This window comes from Lontra canadensis, unplaced genomic scaffold (genome assembly GCF_010015895.1).
Source record: "Lontra canadensis isolate GAN:19392208 unplaced genomic scaffold, GSC_riverotter_1.0 scaffold89, whole genome shotgun sequence".
In the NCBI taxonomy this organism is placed as follows: Eukaryota; Metazoa; Chordata; class Mammalia; order Carnivora; family Mustelidae; genus Lontra; species Lontra canadensis.
In genome coordinates this window covers 2,906,941-2,928,281 of record NW_022631083.1, presented here as the reverse complement: position 1 = coordinate 2,928,281, position 21,341 = coordinate 2,906,941, and the positions used below count along the sequence as shown (strand labels likewise).

At 40.7% G+C, this 21,341-nt stretch overlaps 2 protein-coding genes and 1 long non-coding RNA gene across 8 annotated transcripts in view; 2 read left to right on the top strand and 1 right to left on the bottom strand.

Annotated features, from left to right (window-relative positions):
* FAM189A1 (family with sequence similarity 189 member A1) overlaps nucleotides 1-21,341 on the top strand; it is a 489,776-nt gene that overhangs the window by 332,863 nt on the left and 135,572 nt on the right. The window lies entirely within an intron of this gene.
* Nucleotides 3,091-19,495, bottom strand: LOC116854261. Of its 2 annotated transcripts, none has more exons than XR_004380119.1 (3): nucleotides 19,380-19,495; nucleotides 10,181-10,332; nucleotides 3,091-3,217 (listed from the first exon to the last, which is right to left on the bottom strand). It is a non-coding gene; the product is annotated as an uncharacterized LOC116854261 (long non-coding RNA). The 2 variants fall into 2 exon arrangements; XR_004380120.1 differs by having other exon boundaries at nucleotides 10,181-10,309.
* NSMCE3 (NSE3 homolog, SMC5-SMC6 complex component) lies at nucleotides 19,679-20,965 on the top strand. The gene has a single exon (XM_032835970.1). It carries the CDS (start codon nucleotides 19,745-19,747, stop codon nucleotides 20,603-20,605), a length of 861 nt encoding a protein of 286 aa, XP_032691861.1. The 5' UTR covers nucleotides 19,679-19,744; the 3' UTR covers nucleotides 20,606-20,965.

The window sequence follows — 21,341 nt, the reverse complement described above, 5'->3', positions numbered from 1 at the left end:
GATGCCTTATGGGGACGAGTCAGGATGAGCTAGTCTATGCTGCAGTAACAAAATAGACAAACAAAAAAGACCTTGAAATTTCAATGGCTCTACATAACAAAGTTTGCTTCTTGCTCACAAAATGTCTCATATGAGCCGAGCAACTCCTCTGGGCAGTTTTCTTCTGTGCAGTTAGAGAGGTGTTGAGACTGTTTCTGTTTGTGTCTGTACCATCTTATCCATGATCCCCACATAGCTGCCTAGGGAGAGGAAGGGGGGGGGTCCCCTGACTGTTAAGTGCCTCAGACAAGAAGTGACACAACCCTGCTTCTCCAGACTTGGCCACATGACCCATCCCATCTTTGAGGGAGGCTGGAGCTCCTGCAGCACACATGGATGTTCCAGGGACACAAACTGTCTCTGTCATGTAGGATTAAGTGAGGGTCTGGGGGAGAAGGGTGAGGGTGTGCCACCATTGGCCATCTCAGACTCCCTCTTTGCAACTCCCAGAGCACTGACTGCTAGTCCCAACCATCCTTGGGCTGAAGCACGAGGATTCCTTTCCATAGACATCCACTGTCCAAGGGGAGAAGAAAATCCCAGGTCTGGGGAGGTAGGGGAACCCATTAGTGAAGCCCACTGGTAGACAAGCTCCTGCTAAGCATAGAGCGCTCCAGTTAACATTTCAGTGCCTTTTATGTGGCCACTCTTAAATAGGATTTTATTGAGTACCTTCTCTGTGCCAGGAAGTGTTCTGGATGCTGAGGATAGAGCAATGAAAAAAAAAAAAAGGAAAAATTCCCATTCTCATGAAGATTTATTCTAGTTCAGGGAGATAGAAAAAAAAAAGGAAAATAAATCATATGCCACATGCAGCTAAGTGTTAGAGTAAAAAAAGGAAAACTAGGAAGCCCATAAGGAATAAGAGGACTGAAGGACTATTTGATAGAGTGGTGAGAGGTGCTCTCCTGTTGCTGGAGACCTGAAGGAGGTGAGAGTGAGCTGTGTGATCCATCGATCCATCCATTGAGGCCTAGGAAGGGGCGGGGTTGGAAAACTTTCCAGGCAGAGGGAATAGCCAGTAAAGAGCATACTCTGGGAACAGCAAGGAGAGGTGGGGCTGGAGGCAAGTGTCTGAGGGGAAAGTAAAAGGCCTTGAAGTTAGAGGTGCAGCTGGGAGCTTTGCTGGTGTGGAGACTGGTGGATGATTTAAAGGACTTTGCCTTTTATCCTAAGTAAGGTCAGGACCTCTGTAATGGTGAGCAGAGAAGAGGCTTTTAAGAGGGTCCCTCTGGTACCCATATCCTGGGAGGGCAGGGCACAAAAGCAACGAAGAAAGAATGAGATCCATTCGTGTTGGTGCATTTAGATGTGGTTCTTTAATTCTTGTTGCTGTATTGTGTTCTACTGTATGTATGTCCCACATTTTATTTATGTATTTTATTGTGGATGGACAGTTAGATTATTTCAATTTGGTGACTATTGCAAATAATGCTATGAACATTCACTTAAGTATCTTTTTGTGCACTACGCAGAAGTAAAATTCTAGGGTACATGGGTTCAGCTTTAATAGATAATGTCCTATAATTTTCCATAGTGGTTGTTCCAGTTTACATTATCCCCAGCAGAGTACAAAAGTTCCATTTTTTTTCCATTATCACCTATACTTGGTGATGCTAGTGATTTTCCTTTGAGCCATATGGTGGGTGAATCATGGTATCTCACTATAGTTTTATTCTGCATCTCCTTAATTAGTAATGAGGCTAAATGCCTTTTCATATGTTTATTAGACATTTGGATACCCTCCTTCGTGAAGTACCTATAAAAAGCTCTTGCCCACTTTCCATTATGTTGTAGGTACTTATTTTAAAGAGTTTTTATATATATTTGGGAAATAGGCCCTTCCTTTATCAAGTTGTTTGTAATTTGTCAGAAGGACACACACACACACATACACACACACACACACATGTAGATATACAGACACATATTATTTTCTTCCATTCAGGGGCTTGCCTTTTCATCTCATAATGATCTTTTTGGTGTCTAGATTAAAATAAAATTTTCCTACCCCAAGGTCATAAAGATTTTTTCCTCTGTTAACTTTAAATAGTCTTATTATTTTCCCTATTGAATTTAGAACTATAATTTACTGAAAGTTAGTTTTTTATGATCCAAAAATATAGTTTTACTTTTCCACATAAATATGCAATTGACCTAGACCCAATTATTCAAAAGACAGTCTTCCGTCATTGCTGTGCAATATCATCCCTGTGATGTAGAAGTATTCTTGTATCTATGGGTCTCTTCCTAGATTCTCTATTTGCTTTTTTTGGTCTTTTTGTCTTTATCGTACATTGTCTTAAATAACTAAAACTTTGTAAGTGAATCTTGGTATCCAATAAAGTAAGCACTTTGTTGTTCTTTAAGATTGTTTGGCTATTCATGGCCCTTTGCATTCTTGTATAAATTTTGTAGTCAGCTTGTCAAATTCTACAAGGAAACCCTGCTAGAATTTCTGATGGGATTATAGTGGATCAGTAAATCAATATGGAGATAATTGACATTTTTACCACAGTGTGTTTGCCATCCTATGAATATTTATTTGGATCATCTTTAATTTCTTTTGATAATATTTTGTTTTATAAATTTCTGAGTAGAGATATTACATATTTTTCATTAGCGATAAATCCTGTTTATCTATCCATCTTTAATTTTTTTGGCAGTCTTGTGCATAGTGATCAGTTATCTCCTGCTGTGCCACAAACCACCTCAAAATGTCATGGCTTAAATACCTACAGTTTATTATCTCTGATGATTTTTTTTAAAGATTTTATTTATTTATTTGACATACAGAGATCACAAGTAGGCAGAGAGGCTGGCAGAGAGAGGGGCGGGGGAGAAGCAGGCTCCCTGGGATCATGACTGAGCTGAAGGCAGAGTCTTTAACCCACTGAGCCACCCAGGTGCCCCTCTCTAGGTGTTCTCTTGGTCTTGCCTGGAGTCCCTTCTGTTCACCTTATGACTGGAAGATGCTTGGTGGTCGGTTCCAATAGCCTCACTTACATATTCAGAACTTTGATGCCTCTCCTGTCATCACTTATTAGTCTGGGTGGGGCATCTGTCCACAGCAAAGACAGCACTGTGAAAGGGAGTTTCCCAGGAGGACAAAAGCAGAAGATGCAGGGCTCTTCAGGCGTAGGCTCCAAAATCCACATGATGCAACTTCTGCCACACTCTGTTGTTCAAAACAAGTCACAAAGTTAGCCCATGTTTGAGGGTGTGGAAAAATTGTCCCCATTTCTTGGTGGGAGAAGCAGCCACCCACATTATAGTACAAAAGTCTTATGGGATCCATCTTTGGGAAAATGTGTCACATATGGCATTTATTTTAATTCCATTTTCTGTTTGTCATTGAAAAATGGAAACAAAACAGATTTATGCATGTGGATCTTATCTTCAACCACTTTGATAATTTATTAATTCTAATGGTTTATCTATACATTTTTTGAATTTTATACATATAGAATCATGTCATTTGAAAGAAAAAGACAATTTTGTTTTTTTCAATCTTTATAACTTTTACTCCTCATCTCAGAGGAACTTTTTTTTTTAAATTTCTTTATTTATTTGACAGAGAGAGAAATCACAAGTAGGCAGAGAGGCAGGTAGAGAGAGAAGGGGAAGCAGGCTCACCACTGAGCAGAGAGCCCCATGTGGGGCTTGATCCCAGGACCCTGGGATCATGACCTGAGCCGAAGGCAGAGGTTTTAACCCACTGAGCCACCCAGGCACCCCTCAGAGGAACATTTTCAATACTTCACAATAAAGAGTGATGTTTAATGTATATTATTTGCAGTGATAAATTAAGTTCCCTTCTTTTTCCAGATTTCTGAGTTTCTTGTTTTGTTAGTATTAAGATCATGAATAGATACTGAATTTTCTCCCTTGACTTTTCTTTCTTTTTTGAGATGACCATATGAAAGATATGCTTTATTTTGTTAATAGGGTGAATCACCTTGATTGACTTTTGAATGTTCAGCCAATTTGCTTTTCCTAGATTGAACTCAGCTTTCTCAATGTTGAATCTCTTGATTTTGTTTGTCAATGTTTTCTTCGGGGCTTTTGATTATATATTTGTGAGGGAGATTGGTCTTTTATCTTCATTTTTCTAAAAAGTCCTTGTCAGTTTTTTATATTAAAGTTGTGATTTCTTTATAAAACACAATGGGAATAGTTCCTCTTTTTCTTTCCTGGAAGCATTTATTTAAGACTGATGTTATCTCTCATTTAAGCATTCAGTAGATTTCACTAGTGAAGTCTCGTAGGTTGGGCTTTTTGGGTTTTGTTTTTTATTTGAGGGAAAACTTGGAATTACAGATTCAGTAGTTCCCAGGACTGTTATAACCTTGTGCATTTTTTCTTGTATAGGTTTTGTTTTATTGTTTTCCAAGGAATTTGCCCATTTCATTGGTTTTCAAAAGTACTGGTGAACACTGTAATTCATATTCTCGTATCCTTTTAATATCTATAGGGATGTACCTTGCTGATGATCATTCCTGTGTGAGAGCACAATGAAGCTGGTTTTGCGAGTGTTCAAGGAGTTTGGAACCAATTGCTGATGCCAAGGCAGGGGGTACTGCTAGGACTTTACTGACCAGAAGAGCAAGCAAACAGGAAGAAGCATGTCCTACCCCCTGCCCCACTTTTCAGGCTACCCCATTGCCCCTTATTAGAAGAACCCAACAGAAAGGCGTCTAACAGAAGTAAAACATAACTTCAGAGATCCAACCCCAGCACAAGAGAGCAGTGGATTTGGAACAGAGAGATCAAACCTTATTAAATAGCACACCCTCCCATTGAAGTACCTTCACTGTCCTCTTGATCTCACTCTACCTGGACAAGACCTTTAGAATCATTTTTCCTTATATTCCATCTCCTGCCTCTTCTTATTCCCGGGATATGCTGAGATTGTTTGGGTCCAGGCTTTTACCAAAATCTTCCTTTTTCTACTTCAAGAATCATGATGAACAAATGTAGTATCATTTACATTCATGTTGTCATTGTCCCTTAAGATTTTAAAATAAATATTGTAAGATCTGTCCTAATGCTTATTCAACTATCTTCACCTCCCATAGGTCCTTGTTTGATTTGGTTCTTTGGTGAGAGTATACTGGAGTCTTCTCAAAGAGGATACCTGGGACACCTGCTTCCCACTCTGCAAGGCCCATAATCTATTCCTTTGTACTCATGTAATAATAGCTTGCCTGTGTAGAGAATTTTTGGTTTACAAGTGGGAAGTGGGATATTAGACTGATTGTTTCTAGAAACAACTTAACTCTTTTTGTCTGGAAGCTTGTACAACTTTTCTATTCTTGAAATTCAGAAATTTTAGCAAGGATGGGGCTAAATTCTGCCTTTGAAGAGCCCTTTCAAATCTGAAGACTTGAGTTGCATTTCCTTTTATATGGTTTCTTCACTTATTCTGTCATATGTTTTTTCTCCCAAACTTCTGTCATTTATATAATATTGCCTCCTTCTCTGCCCTTCATATCTTGATATTTCCCCTGTGATTGATTTTTATTCCATTAACTTCTGTCCTGTACTGTGTGACACATCTTTCACTTGAACCTTTTAAATAAGTGATTTGGTTTTCAGCAGGGACTATTCTCTTTTATAGTACCTCTTCTAGAATTTTAAATTTAAAAACCGAGAATTATTCTGTTCTAGAAGCATTTTATTGTGCTCTAATAATGTCTCCTTATGCGTTCTCATTATGTTTTTATTTGATAGTCTATTTCTGTTTCTTCTATTTGTTCTGCTCCATAGTAGCCATCTGTTCTGGAATTTGGCTCTCTCCTTTCTTTAAACCACTGTGCTTCTTCAGTGTGCATGTGAGTTTGCTCTGCCTGATCATTTTGCTAGGCGTTCCCCCAGTGCTGGTTTGGGCTTCGCTGGTGGCTATGGCAAGATCCCCTTTAAGGCCATGAAAGAGTAACAGGAAGAGATGGAAGCAGATAGGGTGGGACTGTTTTCCCTCTGGGGGGAAGGGGGAGCTGGGCTGACAAACTACATTGTCGCACTTTAGGTATGGCAGAGGGCGGGGTAGGAATAGGGATGGTGTCCATTTTCAGAAGCAGATAGAGCTAGATTTTCTTCAGACCCACACTGCAACTTCTCTGTCAGTGGAGACAGCTGGCCAACCTCAGGTAAGTCATATGGGCTCCCTCTCTCCTGCTCAGAGGCCCCTGGGTTGCCAACTCTGGCTTGGGATAGTTGCTTCTCACTCTGAGCTTTTCCAGAGATGCAGCTTCTCCATACTATCTTTGGTCTATAGAGTCACTGATTTTGGCTCTCTGTGCTAAGCATGCACCCTTATCAAAGGCCATCGGGAGCAATAGTAGGTCAGCCTCTGGACACACCTCCACCCCAGGCATCATCAGATGCAGGAGAGAACATGTGACTAGCTGGCCATCCTGGGGCTCTCAGAGCTCAGCTGTCTCCTGGTCTTCATCATATTACTAACAGTTATAGGCAGGAAACAAGGCTAGACTTGGGGATGCTGCATGAGTCCACACAGCCAGGACATATTGGCACTCCTGAAAACCTCCAGACCCTCAGGTTATAACTTCCTGTCTTCTCTTTCCAAGAAAACTGGGAACCAAGTCTGTAGCATAGAGTAGGGCTTCAGGAGCCAGGGACCAGTATAGGCCAAGTGGCAGAGAACTGAAGATTCAGTCTCCTGGAAGATGGTGTTGGGAAGCTAAAATGCCAAGTCCATCAGGCAGGAAGAGAAATGACCCTGCTTGAAACAGTGAATTGAGCAATGGGAAGTTTGTGATATCCTTTGAAGTTCTAGTGTAGAGTGAGAGTAAACTTCTCAGTGGGTACTCAAAAGGAACCACTGGCTGATGGGCATCACTGAGGCTAGGGTGAGATCCATGAAATATAAGGACGTATCTATAGGACTTCCAAGCAAATTCTGCCTTTCTAACTTACAGACTCTGGATATCGGGGAAAATCCTAGCTCCTCCACCTTCGCAGGTCCTCGATAACATCTAAATGTCTTTTTGCCATAGAGAGGGAGGCTGACTGGCCAACTTGCAGTCTTGTACCGCAACCTTCAGCAGTATTTCAAGCTGATATTGAAACATCTGTAGATCTCAGAGCTAGGTGAAGGGGGTTCGCACATGGCAGATAACTGGGAGCCCTGGCTTCTCCAGGTAAAGTGTGAACAACCAACTGATATATTCCCTTTGCTGGGATTCTCTTGTCTACAGATGTCAGCTGGGATGCTTTGGGCTGTAAGTTACATAAAACCCAATTCACAAAACCTTCAATGACAAAGGACATAAATTTTCTCAAATATCAAGTTCAAAGGTGGGCTGCTCCAGAGTAAGTTGGTTCAGCAGCCCAGAGAAGTCATCCAAGATCCAGATTCTCTCTAGCTTTAATTCTACCAGTTTCAATAGTTTGATGTGTCAGTTTAGTTCTGCTCATGGTCACTAGATGACTGCTTGAGGCATTACAGGCAGATATAAAATGTCTAGTAGAAGAGGAATTGTTTTCCTGTGAACTTCTTTTTGAGAGCAAGTAAACATTTTTCAGATGCCCCTCCCCCCACATATCACCAAAATATTCAGTATCTCATTGGCCAGAACTGGGCCACATGTCCACTCTTAAACCAGTCACTTGTTATGTGGGTTGTATAATTTACTTATGAATTTAGAAAATACCACCGTTGAGTAAGATTAATCAAATGAACACGTGAATGGATGTTAATATTAAGTGGCAATTGAGTTGGGCTGAATTTCTGTAATTTGCACCTGATGATCAGACCTAGGCACAAAGGATTAAGCATAACAGATATATCCACATTAATTACTGTGTGAAGTTTCACAATATATAGTAATATATCCAGAGTAATCCAGAGTAATAACCACAGTGAATTAGGTAATTTGCTTAGAAATAAATGTGAAGGGAAAAGAAAACATGCGTGAGTAGTATGAACCAATGGTAATTATAAACAATTGAGCAGCTCAAGAAAATTGCACAAGCACATTTTTAATGACTGATTGGATCCCAGGAAACAGTTAATTAGCTAACATTTGCTTTTCCCACACCACCTCTCTCAAACCTGTGAGATTAGTAAAATCTGAATTAAAAAAAAAAAATCACACTTCTCAAGAAAGATGCCCTGGTTTATCCAGCCAGAAGACAGTATGTTGCCATCTTCAAGAGGCAGGAGTCCTTCAGAAAACCGAGCTCCTCTGCCTCTTGTGCATTTAGGGCTGTCCTTCCCACAGTGGATTCCTGGTTGTGGGAAGCAACACTGCAGCCAACCAGCTGGGTCAGACATGTAAGTAGGCAGCAGGTTCCCCTCTGCTCTTTCTTCCTTCCTGGATGCATGTGATTCTCAGCTTAGGTGTGGGGCTTTATCTCTTCCTTGAATCACTTTTCTCAACCACAGCACTGATAGATGTTTGCCGCTTAACATATTTTTTATTTTCATACCTAACTTTATTTTTACTTTTTTTTAGTGTTCCAAGATTCGTTGTTTATGCACCACACCCAGTGCTCCATGCAATACATGCCCTCCTTAATACCCACCATTAGGCTCACCCATCTCCCCACACCTCCCTTCCAAAACCCTGTTTGTTTCTCAGAGTCCACAGTTTCTCATGGTTCATCACCCCATCCGATTTCCCACCAATTAGCATATTTGTATTTATAAAGTTGCCATTTTCCCTGACGTTAAAATGTGTGTTCTATCTTACCCATTCTCTTGTTTCTTCCTTCCCTAGGACTTATTTGTGCCTCCTTTTGTCCAAATAAGATCAAACTTGTTTATTGCCTGGAATGCCATTCTTAATATTTTCTTTTTTCAAGGCTTCTGAAAGCTCCACTAGCAGCCAAAACATCTCATGTACATGCAAGGAAAGCCTTAGAGGATAGAGGACTAAGGTTCCTTTAATATTGAATTTCTGAGGGTACCTTCTTAGAGAACTAGTAACTTTGTAACAAATGAGGTGGCCAACTTCTCTATTTAGCGGGGTTGTTAGACATGCCCTAAATGATTTGCAAGGTTTCATGGAAATAGGGTAGCATTCAGTCTCTTAATGCTCAAAGACAAGTGAACAGAAGTGAGAGTTCTGGTTGAGTGCAGATTTTGCTCATTTGAACAGTTTTTATACTAAGAAAGGCAACAATAATACCTTTTTGTCCAGGTGAGTGAGAGTCCAGGTAAGAGAAAGGGTTGCCCATGTACAAAGGACAGAGCATCTGACTTTGTTTCCCCTAGGTAGGAAGATACTTTACATCAATTCTTAGTTTTTGAAAATACTCATTTTCTGTATTAACTGAAAAAACTATTGTCTCTGTTCTTCGTCGTCTTCTTTTATGTTAAGATTATCTTCTTCTACCAGATGGGCAGCCTTTCAGAAGGTCTACTTGAAAATCTGGTCAGCCAAATGAGTGGACAGAACCCCAAGATTGATGAGGTGACATGTCTCGACTGAATCAGGCTCACACTGGATTTTATTAAGTTTCATGATCCTGATATGGTTCTTGTATAGAACCTCACTGTTCCCAGCTGTCATAATTAAGACAGGGTGGGAACCAAATTCAAGTCATTTAATGGAATATAGCTTAGTAAAGTGATGACATCAGGGTAAGAGGATCATGTCAAGGTTGGGCCCAATCAGGAGCACATGTGTACCTAAAATTGTGTGTGACTTGCTTATTAATCCATTGTATGTGTCTGAACCACTTTTGGAGGGGGGGCTGGGAGGGTGCTACTTTATTTTTCATTGCAGTAGATCTTGCCTTCAGTTCAGGGTTATATGAAGAAATAAAAAATAAGCTTGTAAAACAAAGAAGGTTTTAGTTTAAAATCATGTATCATAAATACACCTATACATACTTTTGCAGATGTTAACTGATTTTGCATTTTTGTGAATATCCTGAATTAAGTTATACATATTGCACTATGCTTAATTCAGAAGCTACTTTCATAGTGAGGTTGGTATGTTTTGATATGGTAGATCTCTTTGAGATAACAGGTACTTGTTTATGCTCATGAGAAGGAAGATCCAATTCTGAAAGGATCACGATGCCTGCATGATTGACTTTATGACCTATCTTTTTATTTTGTTCTTCTCTCAAGAATACCCAAGGGCCAAGGCAACCCCCCAAAGCCTACCTTTCTCTGGTGTCTCTGTTACAGGATGGCAGGAAGCAGCAGAAACAAGCCCCCATTTCTTCAAGATATTTTGCTGCTGTTAAAGATTCATTCCCACAGAGTAGTTTTAAATGGAGACCTCCACTTGTCCTAGAAGTCACAGAATTGTGTCGCTTAAGGAAAAATAGAGACAAGTTAGGAAATTTATTGTTTTACCAGCATATGCTCTGGGAAGCTCAGGATGGTCCAGCATACTGACATCTAATAAAACGAGGAACCAGGTATTTCTTTAAATGTTGCGTTCAGGAGGGGCTTTCTATTTCCTTTTTAACATGTGTGTATGATTTCTGATTTAGAATTATTTTCTATAAATACACACACACACACACACACACACACACACACACACACACACAGGTATTTTATTAGAGAGAAAGAGAGAATCTTAAAAGAAACCACACCTAGTGCAGAGCCTAATGCAGAGCACAATCTCACAAACCTGAGATCATGACCTGAGCCCAAATCAAGAGTTGGATGCCTAACTGAGCCAACCAAGTGCCCCTCAGAATTCTTTCATATATTAATAGTGTTTTACAGCTGAAAAGAGTTTGCCTAACTCAGCCCTGCCTTTTTGCAGGTGAAGAGGCTGAGACCTAACCAGTGAGAGGTCTTCCAGGACCCAGAGGAAACTGGTGGCAGAGGAAGGATGAAACTATGTTCCATAAACCATGTAGCATAAAGATGTTCATTAGTTGCCCAAAATATAAACATTTTTGTGCTAATGGCAAAAATCACTGTTTCAACAGTAGACTCTGCTCCATTCTAGTTTAACTTTTTAATTATAAATTCTTTCTGTTGCTGTTGATCCAGAAAGTCTGGGTGTCTTAACTGCATCCCTTCAATGGTTCTCATTACTGTTTTCTTTGTCTTCTTTTCTGTTTCATTTCATTATACTTCAGAAGGAAAAACTTATTCAAAGATTCTTCAGCTTGACCTTCTTTGGGTTCTTTTAAAAACAGGTTTATTAATATACTTGTTTATAGTATACAATATTTTTTAGCATACTTCAGAGTTATGCAACCATAATTAATCTAATTTTGTCACATTTTCAATTATCCCAAAAAGAAATCTCATACCCTTTCGTGGTCATTCCCCATTCCCCAGGATAAAACTGTGTTCCACAGAAGCTGTACCATTTTACATTCCCCCCAGCAATATCTGAGGTTTCCAATCCCTCTGCCTCCTTGCTAACACTTGATATTATCTGACTTTTTTGTTTATAGCCATTCTGGAGCGTGAAGTGGTAGATCATTATGGTTTTGATTTGGATTCCCCTAATGACTAATTATGTTGTACATTTTTTCATGTGATTAGCCATTCTTACATTCTTACATTCTTTGGAGACATGTCTATTCAAATCTTTTGCCCAGTTTTACAACTGGATTTCTGTCATCTTCTTACGTTCCAAGAGTTGTTTTATTTTCTGCATATGTGTCCCTTATTAGATACATGATTTGCAAACAATTTCCCCCAGAGTGTGTAGATTGCCTTCTCACTTTCTTGAGTATCCTTGAATACACACAAGTTTTTAACATTGATGAAGTACAACTTATAAATCTTCTTGTTTATCACTTCTGCTTTTAGTCTCTTATCTAAGAGGTCATTGACAAACCCAAGGCCATGAAAATTTGCTCCTATGTTTCATTCTAAGAGTTTTATGGTTTTAATTCTTACATTTAGGTCCATATTCTACTTTGAGTTAATTTTATATGTGGTGTGAGGTCAGGGTCCAGTTGATTCTTTTGCATGTGAATATCCATTATCCCAGCACCATCTCTTGTTACCCCCATTGAATTACCTCGGTCCCTCTTTCTAACCATGGATGTATGGATTTACTTTTACACTCTCACTTCTGCTCCATTGCTTTATATGTGTATCAGTTTACCAGAGCTGCCTAACAAAATACCACAGACTGGGTGGCTTAAACAACAGAAATTTATTTTCTAACAGTCTGGAGGCTAGAAGTCCAAAATCAAACTGTTCATTAGTGTGGTTTCTCCTGAGCCTCTCTTCTTGACTTGCAGACCACTTCCTTTTCACTCTGTCCTCACATGGCCTTCTCTCTGTGTGTTTCTTTCAGAAAGAATGGTGTCTTTCTGACAGCATCAGTCTTATTGGATTAGCAGCCCTCTCTAATGACCTCATTTTAACTTTACCCATTTAAAGACCTTATTTCCAAATTCAGTCACATTCTGAGGTACTAGGAATTGGGACGTAAACATAAATTTGAGAAGGAGGGAGACACAATTTATCCCATAACAATATGTTTATGCTTGGGCCAGTACCACACAGCTCTGATTAACATAGTGTTGTAGTAAGTTTTAACATATTGTAGAAGTGTGAGGAAATGTGAGTCCTCCAACTTTGTTCTTTTTAAAGTGTTCTGGCTATTCTGTGTCTCTGGAATTTCCTTATGAATTTTAGGATCAGTCTGTCACTTTCTGTACAAAATGCAGCTGGAATTTTGATAGGGATTGTCTTCAATCTGTTTTATATATTATTAGATTTAATTTGCTACTATTTTGATAAGGATTTTTGCATCTATGTTCATAAGGGATGTTGGTTTGTAGTTTTCCTACTGTCTGGTTTTGGTATCAAGATAATACTGGACTCAGAATGAGCTGGGAATTGGCTTTTCAGTTTTCTGGAGTTTGTAAAGAGTTGGTTTAAATTATTTTTAAAATAATTTTGGTAGAATTCACCAATGAAACCACCTGGATCTGGATTTTTCTTTGTGGGAGGTTTTTAAACTACTAATTCAATCTTTCTTTGTTGTAGGCCTATTTATATTTTCTATTTCTTCTTTAAACCTGTGACTTTCTAGGAATTTTTCCATTTCACCAAATTTATCTGATTTATTGTTATATAGTTTTTTATTGCTCATAGCATTCTAATTTTTTTCAAGGTTGGTAGTGATATCCCCTCCTTCATTCCCGTTTTTATTAGTTTGGGTGTTCTTTCTTGGTCAGTGTAGCTCTTTGTCAGTTTTACTGCTTCTCTATAAATTCTTGGATTGTCTTTAATGAGCCATTTTCTTATTTCACCTGTGCCAGGTTCTGCACTTCTTTCTTTCCTCAACAGCTCATGCTGCTGGAGTTAGTGGTAAGTATGCTGGCAATTGGCCAGAGGCCCGGAAGTTTCTGGCACAGCAGACTTTGCTTTTATGAGCCACTGTGAATCAAAGAACACACTGTTTACATGTCTCCTAAGGCACCATGATGCGGCCTCTTGGAGTCCAGGCTGATTGGGCTTGAAACTGCTCAAGGCCTCTCCCAATATCAAGGCCTGATAGCATTTGACCTTCCTGTAAGGTTTCCTCTGAGGGCAATTAGTCAGCAGCCTGGACAGGCTCTTGAAGGACTACCCTCAAAGCTGTAGGCTCTCTCAGAAGAGAGACATGGCTTTCTGCCAGCTGAATACCCACAGGTACCACATGACCTTGGGTCTTCCCAGTCCTTGGGAAGGGGCAGGCTTTCTCTTTATCAGGTACCCAAGCTCTCTCTTGCATCTCAGAAAGGAAGCAGCCTGTACACTCTCATTTGCAGATTTTGGAGCACCCATGGCTTTTGTGTACTCTCCAGCCTTGGATGCATACCTGCTTTTGTTGCTGATTTAGCTCAAGGGAGCTCAAGGGATGGAACCAGGAAGGAGAAGGGATCAGAGACAAGGGGTCTGTGCATACCCACCATCTGTCCAGGATTCCTACAGCCATCTCTGAATATTATTTCTGGTTTTCAGTTTATAATTGTTACCTTCTTCAGGACCACCAGTTATGTATACATATGAGGTTTTTCTTGTCTGCCTTAATTTCATATTTCTTTCTCATTCACTTTATTCTTAATCCATTTCAATTTGTTCATTTTTCTCCAAACAGCTTATCTGTCTTGCCCCTCTCTGAGTATGAGCCTTGTCCATTCTCCTCCCTAGTGTCCTTGCCCTGTGAGTATACCTCTGTTGTAGGCTATAGTGAAACCTACAAGAAAAGAATGAGGTTTCTGTCACCTTGAAAGGTGTGGCAAATGCTTTGCGTTAAAAATGGAGAACACAGCTACTCTAGAATAACAAATACTTTAAGATATGTTCTAGGTTGTCTGAAACTTCTTTCTTCAGCGGTAAATCACCAAATTAGCTCATATGTACATTCTACATGGAAAAATGGTCTTTCATGATTTCTACTTTGCCCTTATTGCTAGCAGTTAAAATCACAAGAGCATTCCTCAACCACAGAACATGCCCAGAAATAATAAAAATGCCAAATTGTATTGAGATCACTTCTCATTGTGTTCAATAACCTTATAGGTAATATTCACTTTGTATAGCTCCATTCTCTTGAAACCAAGTCTCATTCCTTAATACCTACCTACTTTTCTCCTGCTTAATTGAGTTTGGATACTGTTTAGCCAGAATTTTTCCGGTTTCAAGGGAGGAGGAGAACCAATTGGAAGCAGATAAAGCAAAAGGTGATTTGAGTTGTTTCCCTAAGTAGTTATCCCCAGGAACCTGACCTTGGAAGTTGGGATCCAGGAATTCAAATGGCAGCATTAAGACTATTTCTCCATCTCTTAGATCTTTGAGTTGGCTTCACCATGAGGCAGGCTATGTCCAAGCAAAGGCAAAGGTGGCTAGGCTTACGTCACCACTCCGCTTCTTGGCTTGGAGAAAGAACCTATGTGAACCTTTGAAAGGATGCTGACTGGACTTCTGAACCAGTCGCTGTGGCTAGTCTGAATCTTCTGCACCCAGGAAAGAAAGGGAGAGCCTTAACATGGTCTCGTAGAGGTTGGAAGAAGCATCTTTTCCTAAAGGAAAAAAGATGCAGAGCAAGAGGCAAAACAAGCAAACAACAAACTTACTGGCTACTCTTGAGACCCTACGTGTCTATAATTTTATAATTTACTAGACCTTAATGATTTCCGTAAGTAAAAGGCCCTGTATAACTGGAAGATTTTTATTTCTTGAAAAGAGTCTAAGAAGGTGTTTCTGGGCCAAATGGCTGCAATGCTTGGAAAGAGCTTTCTCCTCAAGCTCCACCTCTCCAGCCCCTTCAATCAGCTCTGCTGGTGGAAGCCCTGTTGTCATTTAAAGTATTCTTCCATAAGGGATAAAGTGTTATTGAGGAGTCCTATTGTGTGATTTAACCTGTATGGATCTTTTACGAATGAGTGGACACAAGGGAATTTATTGCAACCATTATAGTATCTGGAATCGTCTTTCTCCTATCTACGCACCAAAATAGTATCTGCCTCCCCCGCTCCAACTCCTTTGCTCACATGCTGCACACTGTCCCACTTTCTTTCACTGGAAAAGGCAGTGAAGCTGCTCATATATGGTGGCTGCATGCTTTTATCATTGCTTTTCTCCCCAGAAAGCACTTACCTGCTTTTTGCACTATGTGGTTGGCAGGAAATTTAAAATCTTTCTCTGGTTCTGCAAGAAACACCAGTGAATGAAGAGAATCCAGTAGATAATAAAGATGATTAGAGCTTGTTGGTAGTCATTTGCTACCAAGGAGATGAAATAAAGCAATTAATTACTCAGAGACATCTAAAGAGCAACTGGTAACTGGTAGGCATTTCTTTGTTCAATGCATTTGAAATCTGAGCTAGCTAAATTCTGCCTCAAAGAATTTTTCCTTTTTTTTTTTTTTTCCTTTTGGGTCTAATAATAAAAGTATTAAGGTCATTAACAAAAACTGAAAATGTTTTTCTTTTTAAACCTCTTGTCTTGGGACAGTTGGATGGCTCAGTTGTTAAGCACCTGCCTTTGGCTCAAGTCATGATGCCAGGATCCTAGGATACAGCCCCGCATTGATTTCCTCCTCTCCCACTCCCCCTGCTTTTATTCCCTCTCTCATGGGCTCTGTCAAATAAATAAATCTTAAAACAAAACAAAAACAAACAAACCCCACTTGTCTTTATTACTTCACTGGCTGAACAAAGTCACAAATGTCATACTCAAGTCACACTGAATTTGCTGGAAATCCGAATGTGTACAACTGCTGGAGCATGGTGTCATGGGAAATTAAAATCATTGAGAACATATTTTTTTTTAATTTATTTTTATTCATTTGAGAGAGAGAAAGATCACAAGTAGGCAGAGCAGCAGGCGGGGTGGGGGTGCAGGGAAGCAGGCTTTTATCTCCCAAGCAAGACAATCAACACTGAATTTCATTTTTTTTTTAAGATTTTATTTATTTATTTGATAGAGAGAGCACAAGTAGGCAGAGAGGCAGGCAGAGAGAGAGGAGGAAGCAGGCTCCCTGCTGAGCAGAGAGCCCGATGCGGGGCTCGATCCCAGGACTCCGAGATCATGACCTGAGCCGAAGGCAGCGGCTTAACCCACTGAGCCACCCAGGCGCCCCCTGAATTTCATTTTTAAAAGAAAATAATTTTAATAGCATCTCGATATATTTCTTTCCAGAACTTTCCCTCATTTTTGTGTGTACAAGTGTCTCAGGTCAGTAAACAACATTCTACATAGAGCTTTGTAGAGTCCTCATATATTTTCCTTAACAGAAACCCTGTGGAAAGAAACAAACTTACCAACATCCCTGTCCCAGACTCCAGCTAGGTACTTGACAAGCCTATCTCATTAGTTCCCTGATGCCTGGGTTATCAGAGTAGACCCCCCTTATCTGTGGTTTCACTTTTCACTCTCAGTTACTCTTGGTCAGCAGCCCTGGGCAAGCGGACAATCCTCCTGACTCCTCTCAGGTCAGTAACAGGCTAAAACTACATCACAGTGCTGTGGCATTCACCTCATTTCATCTCATCATGGAGGCGTTTTATCATCTCACATCATAAGAAGGGTGACATTTTGAGACAGGCCATATTTACGTAACTTTAATTAAATATATTGTTATAATTCTATTTTATTATTGGTTATTCTTTTTAATCTTTAACTGGGCCTAACTGGTAAACTTTATCATAGGTATATATGCATGTATAGGAAAAAGGAGTATATGTAGGAATCGGTGGTATCTGCAGTTTCGGCATCCACTGAGGGTCTTGGAACATACTCCCTTGGGAAAAGGAAAGACTACGGTAATCTCATTTTGTTGATTTGGAGATAGAAAGGAGTGTCGGTTGCTCCCCTGGTATCACAAAGTTTTCTAAGGTAGGTCCATCTAACTCCATACCTTCACTTTTTCAAGGACATCGTATTTTTGTTCTCTTTCAACATATGGTTAAGAGCAGTGTCTGGAAGGACACGGTCTTCATTTAGGACCAGATCCACCACTTATTTGCTATAGGATCTCAAACAGTTAATATTTTCCTCTGTGCCTCAGTTTCTTCCTTTGCGAGAAGAGAAACACCACACACAGGTCTTAGAGGGTTGTCATGGTGATTAAATGAAGTGTAATACATGTAGACCACTTAGAGTCTGACCCACAGTTACCTTTGTAATAACTGTCAGCTGTTGTTTATGTATTATTACTGTCAGTGTTGTTATTACCATCATCATCCCTACAGTTTTTCCCCAAACATCCATGTCATTCTCAAATGAAGGGTGGTCTGGATGACTTCAAGCAATGCCTAAAGTTCATTCTAATACTATTATTACATTTCTGTATTTTCTCACCTGTATTCTCCTGGACAGGGTAGAGAGGTGTTTTAACCAGTATCTTTTCTGACTTATTTTGAGTATAACAATCTGAATTAAGATGCTGCTGAAGGACACTGCAGATTTATACTGAAAATGCAGCCTAATTGTTGACAAAGGTTTTCATCTCATTTTCCATTTCTCTCTCCTCTGTCGGTTGCTGATTTCTTTCTCTCACTCTCTCCTTCTTTCTTTTTTTAAACTCATGGTACAACTAATCCTTCTGGAGGGACCTCTGCAGAATTCTTGATTGCAGGAGGTTTAAGAAAAATCCAAATTTATAAGGAAGGAAAATGAAGCAGATGAATTTTCATTGTAAAAGAAAAAAAAAAAAAAGAATGCCTTGATGATATATTTGTTTTTCTTAGTAAGCGTCTGTCATTAAGATGCATGCTTGAGGATATATTGTTGTTAGACCTTGTGTGGAATAGAAAGTTATTACTCATAGTTTCCCAGATCATAGCCTACTTGCATCACCAACATGGAATATCACTTTACATTTAGATTTGCAGTTCCAGGGCCATTATCAGATTGCATTTTCATACTGAATTACAAACAAAAATTTTATGTTACTAACACTTAATGAAATTTTAATAAGGTTGTGTTTTGATGCCATTATTCAAATAATGTGTTTTGAATTGCTTTCCTTTGAATATATTTGCATTAAAGAGGAACTCAATTTGATTTGGTTCTTTGAAGTTTTCCCACTTTCTGGGCAGCTTTAAAAAGACAAAGTAGGAAATTCAGTTTCTTCTCTTCAAGTCAGTAAATAGAAAAGGAACCCATTTGCTAAGATCTGCAGAAGTAATAGCATAAGACTGCAGATGGCTTCAGTTAATGAAATGACTCATGTTGGCTATTAGAGCCGCACAATTAAAAATATATATGTAAAGTGCACACATCACAGATTATGAGGAATGACACTCCTGGGTTCTCTTTTCTTTCTCATTGGGCCCCAAGGCTAAGATATTAAAAATTAAGAAAATTTAATTTAAGAGATTCACATTATGGCAGTTCTTGATCGGTGATGCCCAAAATTAGATGGGGATCTCTTGAGGGATCACGTTTCTGTTTGCAGCCCTCTTCTTAGCCACTTCTGCTGAAATTGTGGTTGCGGGCCCAAGGCAGTTTACGTGAGCAAGTGCTTTCCAAAAGACAGAAGCGGGAAGACCTCACTGTAACGTGCTTTAGGGGGTGGTTTTGTCCTAGCTGTCGAGCAGAGGGGGTTTAATGCATAGACCGTAAATACTGAAAAGAGTGAAAACGCGGTTAAGAAGAGTCCTGGTTGCAAGGCAAGCTTGCTTTTTTACCAAACACTCATTTTTTGGTCAACTCTTAGGGGCTGGCGGGTGAACGGTTGTGAGGGTTTGAACCTGAGCCGAGGGGAGGGAGTGATCTGGGTCTTTTATTCTTCTTAACGTCGTTCTGTGTAGGAGGAAACGCTTCTGCCTCAATTTGACGCTCTCACCTTCCTCTTCACCCTACTTTCCTCCCACTTTCAGACTTTTGAGTTCCCTCCATCTAAAATATTAGCGATTTTACCACTCTTAATACTCACTTTCTGCAGTACTTGCCGGGGAGTGTGGTCCTGAACTTAGCCGCAGACTTACTTAGGAGTTTCGGTTCCTGTTCTCTGGGTGGTTTGGTGAGGACAACGCTCTAAATTACAAGGAGAACCACTACCCGGGCTACGAGAATTGCCGCCGCCGCCGCTGCCGGGCAGACGCCCCCGACGCAACGCGCAGTCTCCGCCGGCGCAGGCGCAGTCTCCGTGATGCGACGCGCGCCCCCTCTGGCCCCGCCCACGGCTGCCCAGACGTGCCGCGCGCCAACCCACAATTCCCGCTCCCCGCTGCGATCTTGCAGTTGCCGCTGCCGCCGCAGCTGCCGCCGCTGCCCGTTACGGCTCCCGCCGCCAGGGACATGTTGCAGAAACCGAGGAGCCGGGGCCGCCCTAACTCCCAGGCGGAGAGGGAGAGGGACTGGGGCCGCGGCGCCGCCGAGGAGGCCCCGAGCACCTCCCGTGGGGCGGGCAGCTCCCAGGAGGCCCGGAGCTCTTCGTCGCAGGGTTCCCGCCGGGCCGAGGCCTCCCCGGAGGTGGGGCCCAGGTCCCAGCAGCAGCTGGAGCTGAAGGTAGCCGAGCTGGTGCAGTTCTTGCTGATTAAGGACCAGAAGAAGATCCCGATCAAGCGCACGGACATACTGAAGCACGTCATCGGGGACTACAAGGACATCTTCCCGGACCTCCTCAAACTGGCCGCCGAGCGCCTCGAGTACGTCTTCGGGTACAAGCTGGTGGAACTGGAACCCAAAAGCAACACCTACATCCTGATCAACACCCTGGAACCGGTGGAGGAGGATGCGGAGGTGAGAGGCGATCAAGGCACGCCCACCACCGGCCTCCTGATGATTGTTTTGGGTCTCATCTTTATGAAGGGCAATACCATCAAGGAAACGGAGGTCTGGGACTTTCTGCGTCGCTTAGGGGTGTACCCCACAAAGAAGCATTTAGTGTTTGGGGACCCAAAGAAACTTATTACCGAAGAATTCGTGCGGCAGCGTTACCTGGAGTACCGGCGGATACCCCACACTGATCCCGTAGACTATGAATTGCAGTGGGGCCCCCGAACCAACCTGGAAACCAGCAAGATGAAAGTTCTTAAGTTTGTGGCCAAAGTCCATAATCAAGACCCCAAGGACTGGCCGGCACAGTACTGTGAGGCTTTGGCAGATGAGGAGGCCAGAGCCAGGCCGGAGACAAGTGGACCAGCCCCCTCCTCTTGAAGTCTCAGACGGATTCTGAGGGGTTCTTGGGGAAGATCAAAGGCACTGGGTGAAGGGGGTAGGGGTTGGAGGCATATTTCTGTAATGCTTAAATGTGTGTGGCTTTAGGAGGTGCTTGCAAACCTCTGTTCTCTTTTAATGTTGTCACTTATTTGGTTCCAACTTCTCACTTTTTAAAAAATATTAGGAGAGGATTTTTGGTTTGATTTGTTTTACCGCTTTATATTTTGGCATAAAAGTTTTCCTAACATTATACAACTGATTGAAAAACTTTGTACCATGATCTGGAACAGGTATTTAAAAAAGAACACATCGGTGAATTGTTTTGTGGCCAAGAAAATAAAAGCGAAGTGGATATAATCTGGTCTCTTAGTAGTTTGTAAGTTAAAATAAAACCCTTTATAAATTAAAAATAAAAATGTAATTGTCTATATCCTTTTTTACCTTAAGACAGCTATTTTATATTTATATATTTCCTATGTATATAAGCATTATGCATCATCTAAGTAATGTACATATTGTATTTTCTCTGAATAGCAATTTTTTTAATATTCATAATTATCAGTCAGCTCTGTGACTAACCACTTAGTGCCATTTAGTTTTTTTCCTTTTCCTGCCCTTTTTTTGCTGCTATAGTTGTAATAAATACTGTATCTTTGAAGCAATTAAGCATTGTGCATTTTAAAATCATGGTTAATGATAAACTAATTTCACGACTCAAAAACAGCATCTTAAA

Bases quoted from the DNA above. Each gene is read 5' to 3' on its own strand.
- NSMCE3 (XM_032835970.1), top strand. From the start codon at position 19,745: ATGTTGCAGAAACCGAGGAGCCGGGGCCGCCCTAACTCCCAGGCGGAG.